The 15,000-nt window shown below is 42.5% G+C and overlaps 2 protein-coding genes across 3 annotated transcripts in view; one reads left to right on the forward strand and one right to left on the reverse strand.

The window, feature by feature from the left end:
* The first annotated feature begins 713 nt into the window (after window positions 1-713).
* Window positions 714-15,000, forward strand: part of snta1 (syntrophin, alpha 1) — a 27,356-nt gene continuing 13,069 nt past the window's right edge. Inside the window, exons 1-2 of the mRNA XM_076268141.1 lie at window positions 714-1,018; window positions 10,082-10,267. Coding sequence (XP_076124256.1) covers window positions 733-1,018; window positions 10,082-10,267 — 472 coding nt within the window. The 5' untranslated portion in view covers window positions 714-732. The remainder of the gene's footprint in view (window positions 1,019-10,081; window positions 10,268-15,000) is intronic.
* On the reverse strand, window positions 5,452-9,081 carry tlr22 (toll-like receptor 22). Of its 2 annotated transcripts, none has more exons than XM_076267619.1 (2): window positions 9,023-9,081; window positions 5,452-6,296 (listed from the first exon to the last, which is right to left on the reverse strand). In XM_076267619.1, the coding sequence occupies exons 1-2, from the start codon at window positions 9,071-9,073 to the stop codon at window positions 5,748-5,750; spliced, it is 600 nt and encodes a 199-aa protein (XP_076123734.1). In that variant the 5' UTR covers window positions 9,074-9,081; the 3' UTR covers window positions 5,452-5,747. The 2 variants fall into 2 exon arrangements, with proteins under 2 accessions (XP_076123734.1, XP_076123733.1); XM_076267618.1 differs by having other exon boundaries at window positions 5,452-8,672; window positions 9,023-9,065.

Below are 15,000 nucleotides of genomic sequence, written 5' to 3' on the forward strand. Positions count from 1 at the left end.
TTCTCATCTCACAGCTTTGGAATTTGCCGTTCCTTTTGCTATATAAGTGCCTTTTGAAGAGGGAGATGACCAGATTGATCTTTGTCTAAACAAACACTTTGCTAATTTGCAGTTAAGTGCAATCTTTCCCTCTCTCTCTCAATTCAAAGCCATATAAACAAACAATTACTTTTTTTAGAGCAGGGATGAATCACAGCACAACAATTTATGTAGGCCCTATTATTTTAGTCAATTAATGAACAGTTTAGAAACTTTTAAAGAAGAACACTAATATATATTTAGATATCAAAGTGAAGTGAAGAAAATTCCCCAAAACTAGCATGGTTGAACTTCTTTTACATAATTCTCAATGACTAAAGAAGCATAGAACGAAGTAGGGCTAGTGGCATTGTTTCCCAGAAGAAAATAAATAAAGAGTTTACTAAATAATTAATTGTTTTATTACTTTAATTTAATAAGTCATTGGTCAAAAACTATGGAGTCGGTAGATGTGTGCCATTAGCCTTACTCATTCCATAAGCTACCCGACTCCAAGACACTCGATTGTAGGGAGCGTGAGAGAAAGAGAGAAGAGCGAGAGAGAGAGAGAGAGAGAGAGAGAGAGAGAGAGAGAGAGAGAGAGAGAGAGAGAGAGATTGGAGGAGGGGGCTGTATCTCTTGGCATCTCTCCCCACCCCTATCTCTTTACAGGACTGCCAGCTCGTGAAGTGGTATTCCAGGAATGCGTTGAACATGGCTGCCGCGATGAAGGCACAGAAAAGCGGACTGTTGGAACTTCGTATCACTGTGGACCGTTGGATCCGTGTTCTAGCCACTTTAAGCGACGAAACACTGACTCTGACTCCTGGAGAAGTTGAAGGAGATGAAGCCACGAAATCCGCCCCGGTGTCTGCCGGGGCAGTCAACGGTGACCCGGCCAACCTTGCTTCGTCTCCGGTCCCGGAGACCATCACCAACGTAAAGCGCACGGTGCGCGTGACCAAGCAAGACGTAGGAGGTCTGGGAATCAGTATTAAAGGTAAGAAGAATGAAGTAGCCTACTCGAATGAATTAACACGCTACACTGTGAGGAGTTAACTTCAGTTGACGTCCTCACTACAAAATGGAGCATTCGTTCGGCACAACTTAGTCAAGCTCTGTTCAAAACAGTCTGTTTTGTTTTTTCTCTAACTATCGAACGATGTGTAGCCTATATCCCTGGAATACCCTGACATCTCCCGAAAATGACTATAATAGAGGAAGTTGCCCTGTTTAATCTAAGTGGGAAGCAGAAGCAGGAGCAGCGACGGTCGGGCAGCTCATGTCCTGAACAGAAAGTCCTCCAACAGTTTGTCTGTAATGCGATCATTTATGGACGAAATCATATTACGTTTGTTGTCAAAGCCTATTTTCTCCACAAGGCATCCGCCTGTAAAACATTAAAATGATAACTTGATTAAATTGTTAAATCGTTGTAGTCTTACTGAACTTTAAATAACTTCGCCAGAGCTTTGCTCAATGAGACAGCCATGTACAGACTGCAAGGGAGGATGGGTTTTTGTCCCCTGAGGCCATACAGACAGGTCAATAAGGAGCTCATCAAGCCATACCTCACCATCTAGTTCCATGTCTTGTCTCCACACATGTGCGCAGCCTGGCACACACACACACACACACACACACACACACACACACACACACACACACACGCTGAACAGATAACTCTCACACCTCCCAGTACAAACATCCTGAAAAACATAACCTATACAATACCAGACTTTTTTGACAGAAGAAGATTGTGTGTGTGTGTGTGTGTGTGTGTGTGTGCCAGGCTGTCTGTCTGCTCTGAGTGTATGTGTCCTCTGGTGACATTTATCCAGATAAAATAGCAATAAAATCTTGCTGTGTCTATTTTGAGAATATGATTGTACATTTCCAATTAAGCCCCTTATTCTTTGCCTCAAAGTGTTCACTCGATTACTGTAATTTAATGTCAGCCATCTCAGTGAGGTTGAACATGCAGAACCTTTTCACCATGTCCACTGTCAAGACACCCCTAGACACAGCAGTGTTTGGGATGTGTAGTTTTATGACAAGCACACCCCAATGTGAGATCTCTTTGGGTCTCGCCTCATGTTATCATGAGAAATGAGTGAGTGAGGAGTGAGAAGCGAGGGAGTTTGACCAGAGGAGCCCAGAACAGGGGGCCTGGAGTGAGCTGAAGTCGCGTGTAGACGGGGGCCGAGCGGTGACACCGCTCGCTGCAGTTAAAAGACAGCTGCTTCCCTACGTGAAACAGGAGAGCTTAAATCAACAGTGTGGGTGGTAGCAAAGTCTCGCAGGGAGAGTCGCTCGCTGCTGGGTGAGGCGTCACAGGGGTGGCAGGAGGGTGGGGGGTGGGCTGGGGCGGGGGGGTTGTTGGGGGTGTAGTTGACACCACCACACCAACAGCTGACCAGAAAACTACCCTGCCTGGCATAGTCATTGGCCTCGGAGGAGAGCTGTCAAATAGGGGAGTGGAGAGAAGCGAGACTGGTGATGTTTATTTTAGGGGAGCCCACCCCTTGCATGTGGGGAGACAGCAAGAGAGAGCGAGAGAAAGAGTGCGAGAGAGAGAGAGAGAGAGAGAGAGAGAGATACTGTGGTGCGGTGATATTGGAAGAATTTGTGAGTGGTGAATATGACCTTGTGTTGAGTCCAAAGTGCAGTTGCATGGCTACATTTGCTACAGTGTTTTCGTCTACCCTTGCCTCTCTACAAGTGCAGCTGATAGCTGTGACAGACATAATATTTATGTGCAGCAGTACCATACTGAGATCGCATAGATAGGCTGGTGGTAAAAGGGAAATCTTTTCCATCACATACAGTGCTCCACTATCTATTTCCACACAAACCCATTTCTGACATTTGTTTTGTGGTGAACAAAACAATAAATCTGTGATATGAACAATGAAATAAGATTATTTATTTTTTGACAAAGTAACAACATAAACACCATACTGATGACAGCCAATTTAAGCATTTCAATTAACTTTCATCCATGTATAGGTCATTGAGTACATTATTTTTCCTTATCCAAAAGGTCAAGAATAGTGCAGTATTTTTTTGACAACGGAGCAAATTAAATACAGTATGTCTATTAAATATAATATTGACAGTCAGCTGAAGTATTCTGTTTAACCTCCATCCACTTATTCAGCCTTGACTAGTTAATTTGTCCTTATCTCAAAGGTCAAGCATAGTGCAGAGATGCCAGTATGTTTGTCCAGCTGGCTGACAAGCAGCCTCCACACTACAGGATTATTCTGGCTGGGAAAGGTTGGACTAGTTCTGTTGTAAGTCACATATTAATGGTATCATCTGTGCACGTGGGTGGTGGTAGCCACATCTCAATGTGTAAATCTGAGTTGAAATTTGAGGCAACACAAATAATCCCCATCATCGTTTGCTATTGTGTTCAGGCACGCAGTAAGTTCCATCAGAGGACATTTAAGGAGAGCCTTGATTGATGGAGCTCTCATTTGTGAGGTCATACTATGTAGACTGATATCTAGGGAGATTACGGACGCCGTCTCTTGTGTGTTGCCTCTTGAAAGGTCAGGGGTCGGCTGTGTGCAGACCAATGCCTGCACAAAGGAGCTTATGCATAATTAGCTCACTGTAAGATCTCAGCAGCAGCACCGTAAGTTGTCTTGGAAGTCTTGGAAATGAGGCGGATTTACTTTATTCCTGGAAACATACTGTAGATGCGAATGTTGAACAGTAAAAAAGGGAGTAAGCATACATCCTCGATTGCTCCTGTCTGCCAAACAGCGGCACACTGCAATGTTTCATGTCAAATGCTCAAGGTAACCTTTTCAAGCCTCTTTGAGTCACCAGATGTTCATTTAATACTTTTGGAGGCTTTCGGGTCTAATGAAAAGCTGTCATTTCCAATGAAAACTATTGTTGGGCTTGATGAAATAATGTTGGCTTGGCTTCTTTCAACTGCATACCACCTGGAGTCATGCAGCACTAAAGAAGATTTACGTACAGTGTGTTCATCTGGACCTCTCAGGACAGATTGGAGCTATATGAAGCAGAGATCCAGTTACAGTCCACCACAGTGCCATGGCTTAATCATGTTTTCTAAAACATAAACCATGCATAGAGTCTTCAGTGGTGTGAGTTCACAGTATGTAGCTTAATGATTCATCACTCACAGTTCTGGAGTACTTCTTTCCCAAACAAGTAAGAGTTGCACCTTTGCTCAAGAGAAGTGCACTCTATTCAGCTGATGAGAAGAACTGTAGACCTGTCTCCCTTCTTCCCTTCTTGTCAAAGGTTCGTGAGATAGTGGTGTTAAGGCAAGTTTCATGCCATTTGATCTGTGACTGAAGCATTGAAAGTAGCTAAAGCCTCTGCTTAGTCATCCGTTTTAATTTTAACTTGACTTATCTGCAGCCTTTGACACAGTGAACAATGACATTTTTCCTCTCTACATTATCTGAGCTATATGGTATATGTTTGTAGTGATTATTATTATTATGTCTATGTATTTTTGAATTAGGCCATATTACTTTACCTTTAAACAGTTAATTCTTATTGTTAATATAATATTTATTGATGTCCTTGTAAGTCACTCACAAAAACAGCCGAATTACCAAATTCAGAACTAAAAAAGCATCTGTGACTCTAGGTCGGGCATCCAAGAGAATCAACTACTCCATCTTGATAAGGCCAATAAAGGTCACACGTGGATGACCTTTCATGTTCAATCTTCGGCCTTGATTTAACACCTTTAGATATGTTTTACATCCTTTGTGTATGCTGGCATGCTGGCCTTTGCTACCATTAGGAAGAGTTCAGGAGGAGTTGCACATCCCCTTGGCTCTGAGCAGGGGGCTGTGTGTGTGTGTGTGTACCACAAGCCACTGACGTAGTGATTGAAATGCACATGACATTCAGTGTGGCACCTTCAGGTTTTATTGTGGCAGCACAGCTCAGGATTGGAAAGGCACAGCATGAATTAAAATGCCAGTCTCTTTCATGAATCACCAGCAGCAGACCAGTTGTTCAGAGACGGATTTGGAATTAATGTGATGTAATCGGCTCTTCCAGACATTTCTCTTTCGGGAGACACCCAATCTCTTGCCATTATTGACAGTATATCCCGCCAAGAGCCTCACATGGAAGAGAGTGAATTTATCAGCTTGTTGAACTCTGTCTTAAAGAGTTACATATGGGAATCTCTTCTCTCAGGCTGGATGTATTCCAATATTTAACTACAAGATGCTTTATTTTTTGTTTGTGGGATACGTCACCTTGATTTCAAATGAATATAACTGATATAACTGATGATATTCTATCTTAGTAGTAATGTATGTTTACCCAAATAAGGAGACAATTATGGGTACACCTTACACAAATGTTGGCATCAATATTCATTTCCATATACTGTAGGTCAAATATAAAACTCCACAAAAAAAACCCTCAGATAGCAGGTGTATCAATTTACTTTTCAGTACGTTTCAGTCAAACAGATTTGTAAAAAACAGAATGATAATATAATTAGCAATTTTGTTAATTAATGTTATTTTGTTATTTTATTTTGTTAATAATTGGAAGTTAGCTATCAAAACATATGACCATGTATTTCTAAATCAACAAAATCAACTAAGTAAACAATACAGATTTCATTTAATTATACAAAAAACATTTCAATATAGATTTCATGGCATTTCGGTCTTGCAGTTGGCACATGGGCATGGAAGGCGAGGCAAGGGAATCTAATTCTCCTGTCCCAAGAGAATAGGATTTTCACCTTTGTTGGTGTTCATGGCCATTTGTAGTTTCTGCCAGAAGACGCTGGTGTCCTCGCCAGGCTTGGGCCAGGTGAGATAGGTGCGCTTCTTCACCAGTTTGCGCATCCTGTGATACGGAGATAGCTGGTGGGTCGGGATATCCTCCAGGAAGATCAGGATCAGCACATCGTTTTGCTCGTCGAACAGCCGGAAGCTGGCCACCTGAATCTCCCTGGAGCACCACTCGCTCCTCAGGTAGCTGCGTGTGATCACGCAGATGGTCTTGCGGCTGCTGTATATGCCGTCCACGATGTTGTCGATGATAGGCTTGCCTGGCTCAAAGTCTCGGTGGTGGAGACACAGCCTCCATCCTTGGTCGGCCTCCAGATTGGGTAGCAGTTCTCTGAGGACCCATAACTCATCCTGGGAGTTGTAGGACACAAAGGCGTCATACTGGAAGCCTTGCTGGTGCTGCCTCTGCCGTTTCTTGCTGTCGTAGAGGAAAGCTAAGAAAAGGTAGTAGGCGTAGACCAGCTGCCATCGCAGAAAGTTGTAAAAGAAGGAGACCAACATTGTTAGAGTCACCAGGGAGAAGCTGCTGAGAAAGTAAATGAATTCAAAGGTCTCGTTGCAGGAGTCTATGCTGAACTGTTCCAGAGGTTGGCCCTTCAGGCCTGATGGATAGCTACATTTGTACTTATTCAAGTATACCACTTGAGTGTAGTTGTCATTTTTGGCCCAATCCAAGAACCATGCATTGCTACAGTCACAAACAAATGGATTTTTTTGTAGGTCAAGGTAAGTCAGTTGAGGAAGAGACTGGGCTAAAGTCTGGTTAATTCCCTGTAGCTGATTATCAGAGGCTTTAAGAACTGTGAGCTGAGACAGGTTCGCACCAAGTAGAAAGTCTAATGACGGAAGCTGGTTTTGTGTTATATAGAGTTCAGATAATCCAGGGATTGGATGAAACATCTTTGGAGATAAAGAATTTTCGTTTGAGAACTTGTTCTTGCTGAGGTCCAGGAACGTAAGGTTGGGAGTGTGATTGAAAGTGTCAGGAAGCACACGTTGAAGGTTGAGATTTCCTCCATAAATATGAGATAATAAATTCAGGCCTAGTAGCAGATTTGAAGGCAGGTTTTGAATGCTCTGACTATTCATATACAGTGTTTTTAGTGAGTTTAACGTTGTGAATGGTGGGTTTATAAGTTTCTTGCTACTAAATGATATTACATTGCTAGCCAAATCCAAGACTTCTAGGTTTGGCATACCAAGAAACAAGCCTGGATGTTCCAGTGTTTTTTTTGATATCTTGTTTAATGTCAAGAAAAGACTTTTTAAACGTTTCAATCCTTTGAAAGCATTTTTAGCAATACTAGAAATCTGATTATCAGTAAGAATCAAGTCTTTAAGAGAATGTAGCCCTTTGAAAACCTCTTGGGTGAGGCGACTTATCTTATTTCCTTGTAAATCCAGCACTTTCAAGTTTGGTAGATTGTTGTTAAAAATATTTTCAAGGCTTAAAAGTTTATTTGAAGCCAGTAATAGCACTTCCAATTTGGTAAGTTTATTGAAAGTGCAAGGTTGTATCTCTATGATATAGTTGTGGTAAAGGTATAACCGAGTTATATTGCTGAAGTCAAAACAGGCCAGATGGCTTATCCTGTTATACGACATATCAAGTAGTTTCAAATTAGGTAGAACATTTGTAATATTGTTCAATACAGTAATTAGATTATCCTGCACATGTAGAACTTGCAGTTGATTCAGACCTTCAAATGCGAATGAAGAGATGTTAGCTATGTTATTGTGGGCAAATTGTATTTCCTGCAATTGGTGGCATGATTTAAACAAGTGGTCACTTAATGAGGGGATCTTAATGTGTTTTAAAGATAGCGATTTTTGCACATGAATGCAGATCTTTTGTAAAAATTGTTCAAAGTGTTGTGTGCTAAAGGGATTAATTTGGAGTGTCTTTAGGGAGGAATTGAAAGATTGTATGATTTTTATCATCCCCTCAGATGTTTCAAGGCTACCCTGAGTGCCCACATTGAGTGTCTCTGTGGAGTTAAAAAAACTTTGGTTCTGAACTATCCATTGGAAAGGTCTCTGGCGCCGACCACAATTGATGAGGTTGAGGTAATTGAGGTTTGGAAAGATGTTGTTTGTAATCTGAAATATCTTTAATGGATTTGAAGATAAATCAAGCCTCTGTATTTGCAAAGGTGTTGTCGACAGGTTATGAGACACAAAACCCCAGAACTGGTTTTGTCCAATAAATAACTCCAATAAATTCGGCAAGTGAAATATGGACTTGACTTGGTCAAGGCGTCTGAGTTGATTTCTTCCCAGATGTACACTTGTCAAATTTAAAAGGGAAACAAAGGCAGAGTACTCAATGTACTCAATTTGATTGACATCTAGCCGTAGCACTGAGAGGCTAAATAGTCCCTGTAGCCAGCCTCTGGTCACGTTTTTCAACTTGTTGGTATCCAAGCTGAGCCTTTCCAGGTCAATGAGGTCCTTGAAAGCGCCATCCTCTATCATTGATATTTCGTTTTTTGACATGTTAATATTTCTCAAGTTTGAGAGATTTCTGAAATCTCCCACCGTTACATTTGAGATTCTATTGTAAGAAATATCCAGTGCCTCTGAATGGATGGGTATTGGTGATGGGACCTTTGTTAATTCCATAAGACTGCATGACACGTTTAAATGGTCTGTGCCATTGAGATATGTATACAGAATGCAGTTCCTGAGAGAGAACTGTTCTGAGCGCATACTGAGAAGGCAATTAAGAAAGAGATGAAGAAGCAACCTTTTTATAGGAGCCATATGTCTTCTCCTCATTTTGACACTTGTTCACATCAATAGCCTAATTTGCTCCCGATTTCAGAGGATTGTTATAACCTGAAAAAATTTAAAAACAGTGAATGAATTCAAGAATTATTCTTAAATGCAAAATTATTTTGTATGTCAAATTAAGTTGGACATAATGCAGGAATCAATTTCTGATGTCATAACTTGTCAGAATGTAATCTTCAATATTCTTACCCACAGTTTCTCACGTTCCTATATAATGTTTCATACTCTATAGAAGGTTTGTCTGAAGGTTGGTCAATCTCTATATTGCTCACAATTGCCTACTAGTATGCTGATCAGATGTCTTAGTTCAGTACCACACTAGGATTATGAAATCATGCATTATTGCAGAATTAGCACTGATTGGAAATTATACAAAAGTAATTAACAGCACATACCCTGAGTGTCACTGTCTTCACCGTAGGTGTCACTGCCTTCAAATGCAGCATAAAATGAACTACCGTTTTTAAGGAAGAGTTTTGCAGTCAGATAACACAATCACGCCTCTCAAAGGATGCCTTTGAGAAAGGAAATGAAACAACCAATTTATTTATTTGTTTGTTTTTTGTCCTGAAATAGAAAGGCTTCAAATTTCAACCACTAATGTTATGTTAAATTAGTCAGTGTAACCTGACTGAAAGAGAGTGTTTCTAAAACAGTATGCGCAGAACTTGTCAAAAGAGATGCTACCATGCTCTTGAATTGGGCTCCTGGCATGTTCAGAAAGAGCATTGCTAGCCATACCCAGGTCTGATGATGTATAACAATGTATCAGGCATCTGTCCTTGATGGGCTCAGTAGTCTAGCCTAGATACTAGAAATACAAAGAAATATAACCGGTAAACATATCACATCACACTACTTCAAAATGTCCAAATGTTCATGGTAATGAAAAACTTCCCTATAAAAGACCTGCCAGACTACTGGACTGATGACTCATGTCCATATTAGACCATCATTTAATGTGTTTGAGATTGCTTAGGTTGTGACAGGAAATAAAGGAACACTATTAAACTATATGTGTGAGCTGTTTGCAAGAACAAAGTGAGATTTCTTCAAAAGGACACACAAAAGACAGTTGACTTTAATCAAGGTCAAGGGACAAGGGTGGTCACAGTTTGGCCCTCCTGACATCAGTGTCAGACTATAGCTAAAGAAGTAAGGGATAAGGGATTTGTGATCTCAAATCACTCATATAGGGAGCAGATCCTCAGGGGTTATGAACGGGGGTGAATCTAAACCACTTACTAAGACATGCATCCTTGATAGAGCTCTTGAATAATTGTACTTAACGGTCTAATGTTTGTGACAGTTGTAAATTGGATACCATATTTGGTGATTTAAGTGCTTGCTTCCATCAATTCTACAGCTCCTTTACTGGTTGGATGTCAATCAATGTAGCCATCCCACATTCAATTTTTTTTCCCCATATAACTGGAATTGTTCTTTCTGCACAGGCGGGAAGGAGAACAAAATGCCCATCCTCATATCGAAAATCTTCAAAGGCCTAGCCGCAGACCAGACGGAGGCTTTGTACGTCGGGGACGCCATCTTGTCTGTGAATGGGAACGACCTGAGGGAGGCCACTCATGATGAAGCTGTGCAGGCCCTGAAGAAGACAGGCAAGGAGGTCATCCTGGAGGGTAAGTCAGGAGCAGCTTTCATTCCTACCATGAAGAGGCACATACGAGGCTGCAGGTTAAAGGGGAACTAAGCAGTTTGTTTTTAGCTTAATTTACCTTAACTAACAGCTCTGCAGAGAAACCTGCAAGCAAAAAGAAGAGAAAACAGCAAAGAAATTGCCAAAACTGCATAGTTTCTCTGTAACTGCAGAGTTTGGTGCTGGTTGTGCTACGTAAGCCACCATTTACGATTTCTAACGAAACAAATCAACGTCTTTAGTGGTGATTTTTTTTTACTTCACAGGCTTGAAAGTTGAAAGTTCCCATTCAGCATCCCACAAATATATATTTCCTGTTTCATGTCATATAATGTCATGCACTTCCTATTTCATGTCATATCTGTATTATGAACAGAAAAGCGTTAGTTTCCCTTCCCTTTCCTCTGTGACCTTGTGTCCTTGTATGGTGACGGCCTCCGTTCTGAGTGATTGAGTTTTTTTCATTTCAGCATGGCCAAAGCGGGCCAGCCACCACTACATCATCAGTTGTATTAAATTACAAACCGTCATTCTCCCAATAGGCTGTAAGCTTAGCCGCAATGTGCTAACAATGAATGCAACCACGTTCTCTATGTAGGTACGTACACATTTCCCACACAGCAGTGTCTCTAGTCTGCTAATGTGCTCCCTGGCTCAACTACGTTTCCAGTTCTTTGTGTGTAGCGTGTCACCCATGCCTTTTCTGCCTGGAACTAGAGGCAGGTCAGCCTGTGCTTCCATTGTGGCCATTGGGAGTATACCGTAAATGGTAATGCAACTCCTTTGAGGTTGCTGGTATTTGGAGCGTGTGCAAACATCCCCCCCAAAAGTTGTACAGGTTCCAGTGCTTACGAGTTATGATGGAACACTGTGACAAAAAAGTGGAAGACCTTGGATTGTAGAGAAGCACATTGATTGATTCCCATAAATCAGTGGATTTGAAATCAAAGGAATATTTGGCATGCGTACTCAACACTTTCAAGCACAAACAAGCATACATGATGAATAAGGTTTATGAGAAAAGGTCTGCATACAGCTGACTTAGCAGAGTGTAGGAGTGTCTGAGTAATACTCTAGGACTCTATACACTAAGCGTAATACATACATTACCACAAACTCTTTGCACAAGCACTAAAATGTTACTGTGTCTAGCAGTAGGCTACACTCTTCAGAATACCAGAGAGGGAGAGAGTATTTGAGAAGTTAACATGTGTGTGGCTATAAGCTCAGTTTCCAGTGAGTTTCCAATTTATGGAGCCAAGTATTAACAGGAAAAGTACTGGACACCACCCTGTGCTGCCCAACCCTAACTCAAATTTTCCGACATAATATTTTTAAGCCCTGCATAGTCAGAGAAAATGTGGGATATGGCTTTGGTTCGTGTGTGTGTGTGTGTGTGTGTGTGTGTGTGTGTGTGTGTGTGTGTGTGTGTGTGTGTGTGTGTGTTTGTGTGTGTGTGTGTGTGTGTGTGTGTGTGTGTGTGTGTGTGTGTGTGTGTGTGTGTGTCACCATGTGCAGTCATCTTCCATGCACAACCTAACGTACACCATGTGTGACGGTCAGTACTCAGTTCTATCACTTAAAACCTCCACATTAGAAGTATCGTTATATCATCATAGCATAGGCACCTAAACATTGCCAAATTCTGAGGCATTTCATTGTATTATTTCATATGACTGTATGGTAGAAGTTTTGGATTACTAACAAATCTTATTACATAGAAGTGATTAACAATACATTTTCATACATTATGTGTATGCTTTTCCATACATTCAATACTGTGCATCAACTTTGCTTTGTCTGTCATTTGCTCTCTCCGTGTCATGACTTTCTAATAAAGGTCATGCGACCCCTTTTGTCACGAGTTAAGGGTTTTCTGCCTGAGGCAGTAATATTAGGAATATTAGGAACATCCTGACAGGAAATGGACTATGGCAAGAAAATGCTGAAGGATGTATATGTATTATATTACCAATTATCTTACTTACTTGGAGTAGCCACATGACTTGAGTATGGTGTATGGGTCACATGCTATGTCCAAGAAGTGTACATGTATTGTTGTATTTCTGCATGTATGGGGAGTTTTGGAAAAGAACATTGTACTCATGTGATTTGTATTACCACGATGTATCTAACATGTATAAGATGGGGCCTCGCCCTAGAGAACTTTGAGTAGTGTTACTGGAACGTGCTGTTGCCAGTGAACTGCTCCCGGTATCGTGAATAAACCTGCAGTGTTTTCTCACACCTGAGGGTGCCTGGAGATTTTTGACCACAACTGCATTATACACAGAAGTAGTGTGTCTTCAGAAAGTATAAGTTATACCATGTACTGCGTGTATTTTATTAGTTTAATTATTGTATTAATCCAGATCTCCTGAGTTGAGTTGTGCTAATTGGAATCATCTTATTTAGTGATTGACTGGAACACATACTGTATGTGGTAGGAGTTTTTATTTTTATTTTTTAGAAACCGTCATTGATCCCAAGGGAACGTAAGTTCTTTTAAGAAGTAAGTTCTTTTAAGGGGCAGCCATGGCCTACTGGTTAGCGCTTCGAACTTGTGGCTGTAGGGTTGCCGGTTCGAACCCTGACCAGTAGGCACGGCTGAAGTGCCCTTGAGCAAGGCACCTAACCCCTCACTTGCTCCCCGAGCGCCGCTGTTGTTGCAGGCAGTTCACTGTGCCGGGATTAGTGTGTGCTTCACCTCACTGTGTTCACTGTGTGCTGAGTGTGTTTCACTAATTCACGGATTGGGATAAATGCAGAGACCATACTTATATACTTACTTACATATATAATGGGAAAAAGAAAACTTACTTTCTCAAGCCAGGTTACCCACCTCAGTATGCAGTGCACTGTGTATGCCATGGCTTTTCCCACCCTTTTCTTTCCTAAACTCTACACTGGGGAAAGTTATGTGGCTGAATGGAATTGATGTGGAATTGAAACTGGTAACTGAAACCAACACAGGCAATTTCACTTCATCTACCTGGCTGAAGAGTTGTGCTAATCCACAGGTCTGACATGAGTAGTTTTATCATAGCCCAGCCGTTGGAAGTGCATTGCACTCCTCTCGTTCTTCCCCATGACGGGTATTTTTATGACTTTGTGTTTGTTCCATCCCCCACTGTGTATGGCTAACGTGACGGAGTGGACGCGGGGCCCCAGGCTAGCGTGAGCCGGCGGGAGTGTGGTGGCGGTGTGTGTGCGTATGTGCGTTAGTGTGTGTGTGTGTGTGAGTGAGTGAGTGATGGAGGGGGAGATGGGGGTCTCAGCGGCGAGCAAGTAGTTTATATGATTAGTGCTGGATCTACAGTGTGGAGTCAGCACTTCCAGCGTGAGCTCTTCTCACAGCTAATGGGGCACTGGGGGGTACAAGGAAGGGGAGAGAGGGAGAGAGAGAGAGAGAGGTTGAGAGAGAGAGAGAGGGAGAGAGAGAGAGAGAGGTTGAGAAACTGAAGTGGAAGAGGGAGAGAGGGAGTGAACGAGCTAGAGGGGGAGAGAGGGAGGGGGAGAGAAAGAGAGGGAGAGAGAGAGAGAGGTTGAGAAACTGAAGTGGAAGAGGGAGAGAGGGAGTGAATGAGCTAGAGGGGGAGAGAGGGAGGGGGAGAGAAAGAGAGGGAGAGAGAGAGAGAGAGAGAGGTTGAGAAACTGAAGTGGAAGAGGGAGAGGGAGTCAACGAGCTAGAGCGAGAGAGAGGGAGTGGGAGAGAAAGAAAGAGGGAGAGAGAGAGAGAGAGGTTGAGAAGAGGGAGAGAGGGAGTGAACGAGCTAGAGGGGGAGAGAGGGAGGGAAAGAGATGTAGGGGATATGGAGGGCCTGTCATGAGAGGAGAGCGGATGGTTGGATGGCAGTGGGGAGATGGGGAGGTGGGGAGATGGGCGCTGGGATTTGGGCTGCGTGAAATTCTTTGCTCTCCTTCCCAGCGCTTCCCATCGAACGAGGGTGAGAAAACCGGAATGCAGTGTGGACAGGCACGCACGCACACACACACACACACACGCGCACACACACACACACACACACACACACACACACACACACACACACACACACACACACACACAGGATCTACAGTTTGTTTGGGTAATTGAGCTTCCTTAGTGCTAGCTCAGTCCCATTTGTGCTAGTGCTCCACCCTCTCAACTATGCTCCAATTCACTCATTATCAGCACCCTAACATCACTCATACATACACACACACACACACACACACACACACACACACACACACCAAAACACAGAAGCAAACACACACACACACCAAAACACAGAAACGCACACACACACATACTCTCTCTCTAACACACACACACATGCACACACACACACACACACACACACATACACACACACACACACACACACACACCAAAACACAGAAACACACACACACACACACACACACACACACACACACACACACACACACACACACACATACTCTCTCTCTCTCTCTCACACACACACACACACACACCCACAAACACATACTAAGACATACTACTCTCACACACACATCCACACGTAAAACACAAAGTTGCCCTCGTAGCCCGACTCCATCTCAGGACATTGGGTCATCAAGGTGTTTTACCGTAGCGGTTTCCCCTGGCCGTCCTCCAGCAGTAGGCAATCATGATAAGCTGACTGAGTCTCTGATTCAGGTCAGCCTACAGACTGACCACTCACACACGAGAGCTAATCACCCTAATCA

The sequence above is a fragment of the Alosa pseudoharengus genome, unplaced genomic scaffold (assembly GCF_046254945.1).
Source record: "Alosa pseudoharengus isolate Yale_2024_CS ecotype anadromous, Long Island Sound unplaced genomic scaffold, YU_APseudo_1.1 YU_APseudo_1.1_scf_5, whole genome shotgun sequence".
Taxonomy (NCBI): domain Eukaryota; kingdom Metazoa; phylum Chordata; class Actinopteri; order Clupeiformes; family Clupeidae; genus Alosa; species Alosa pseudoharengus.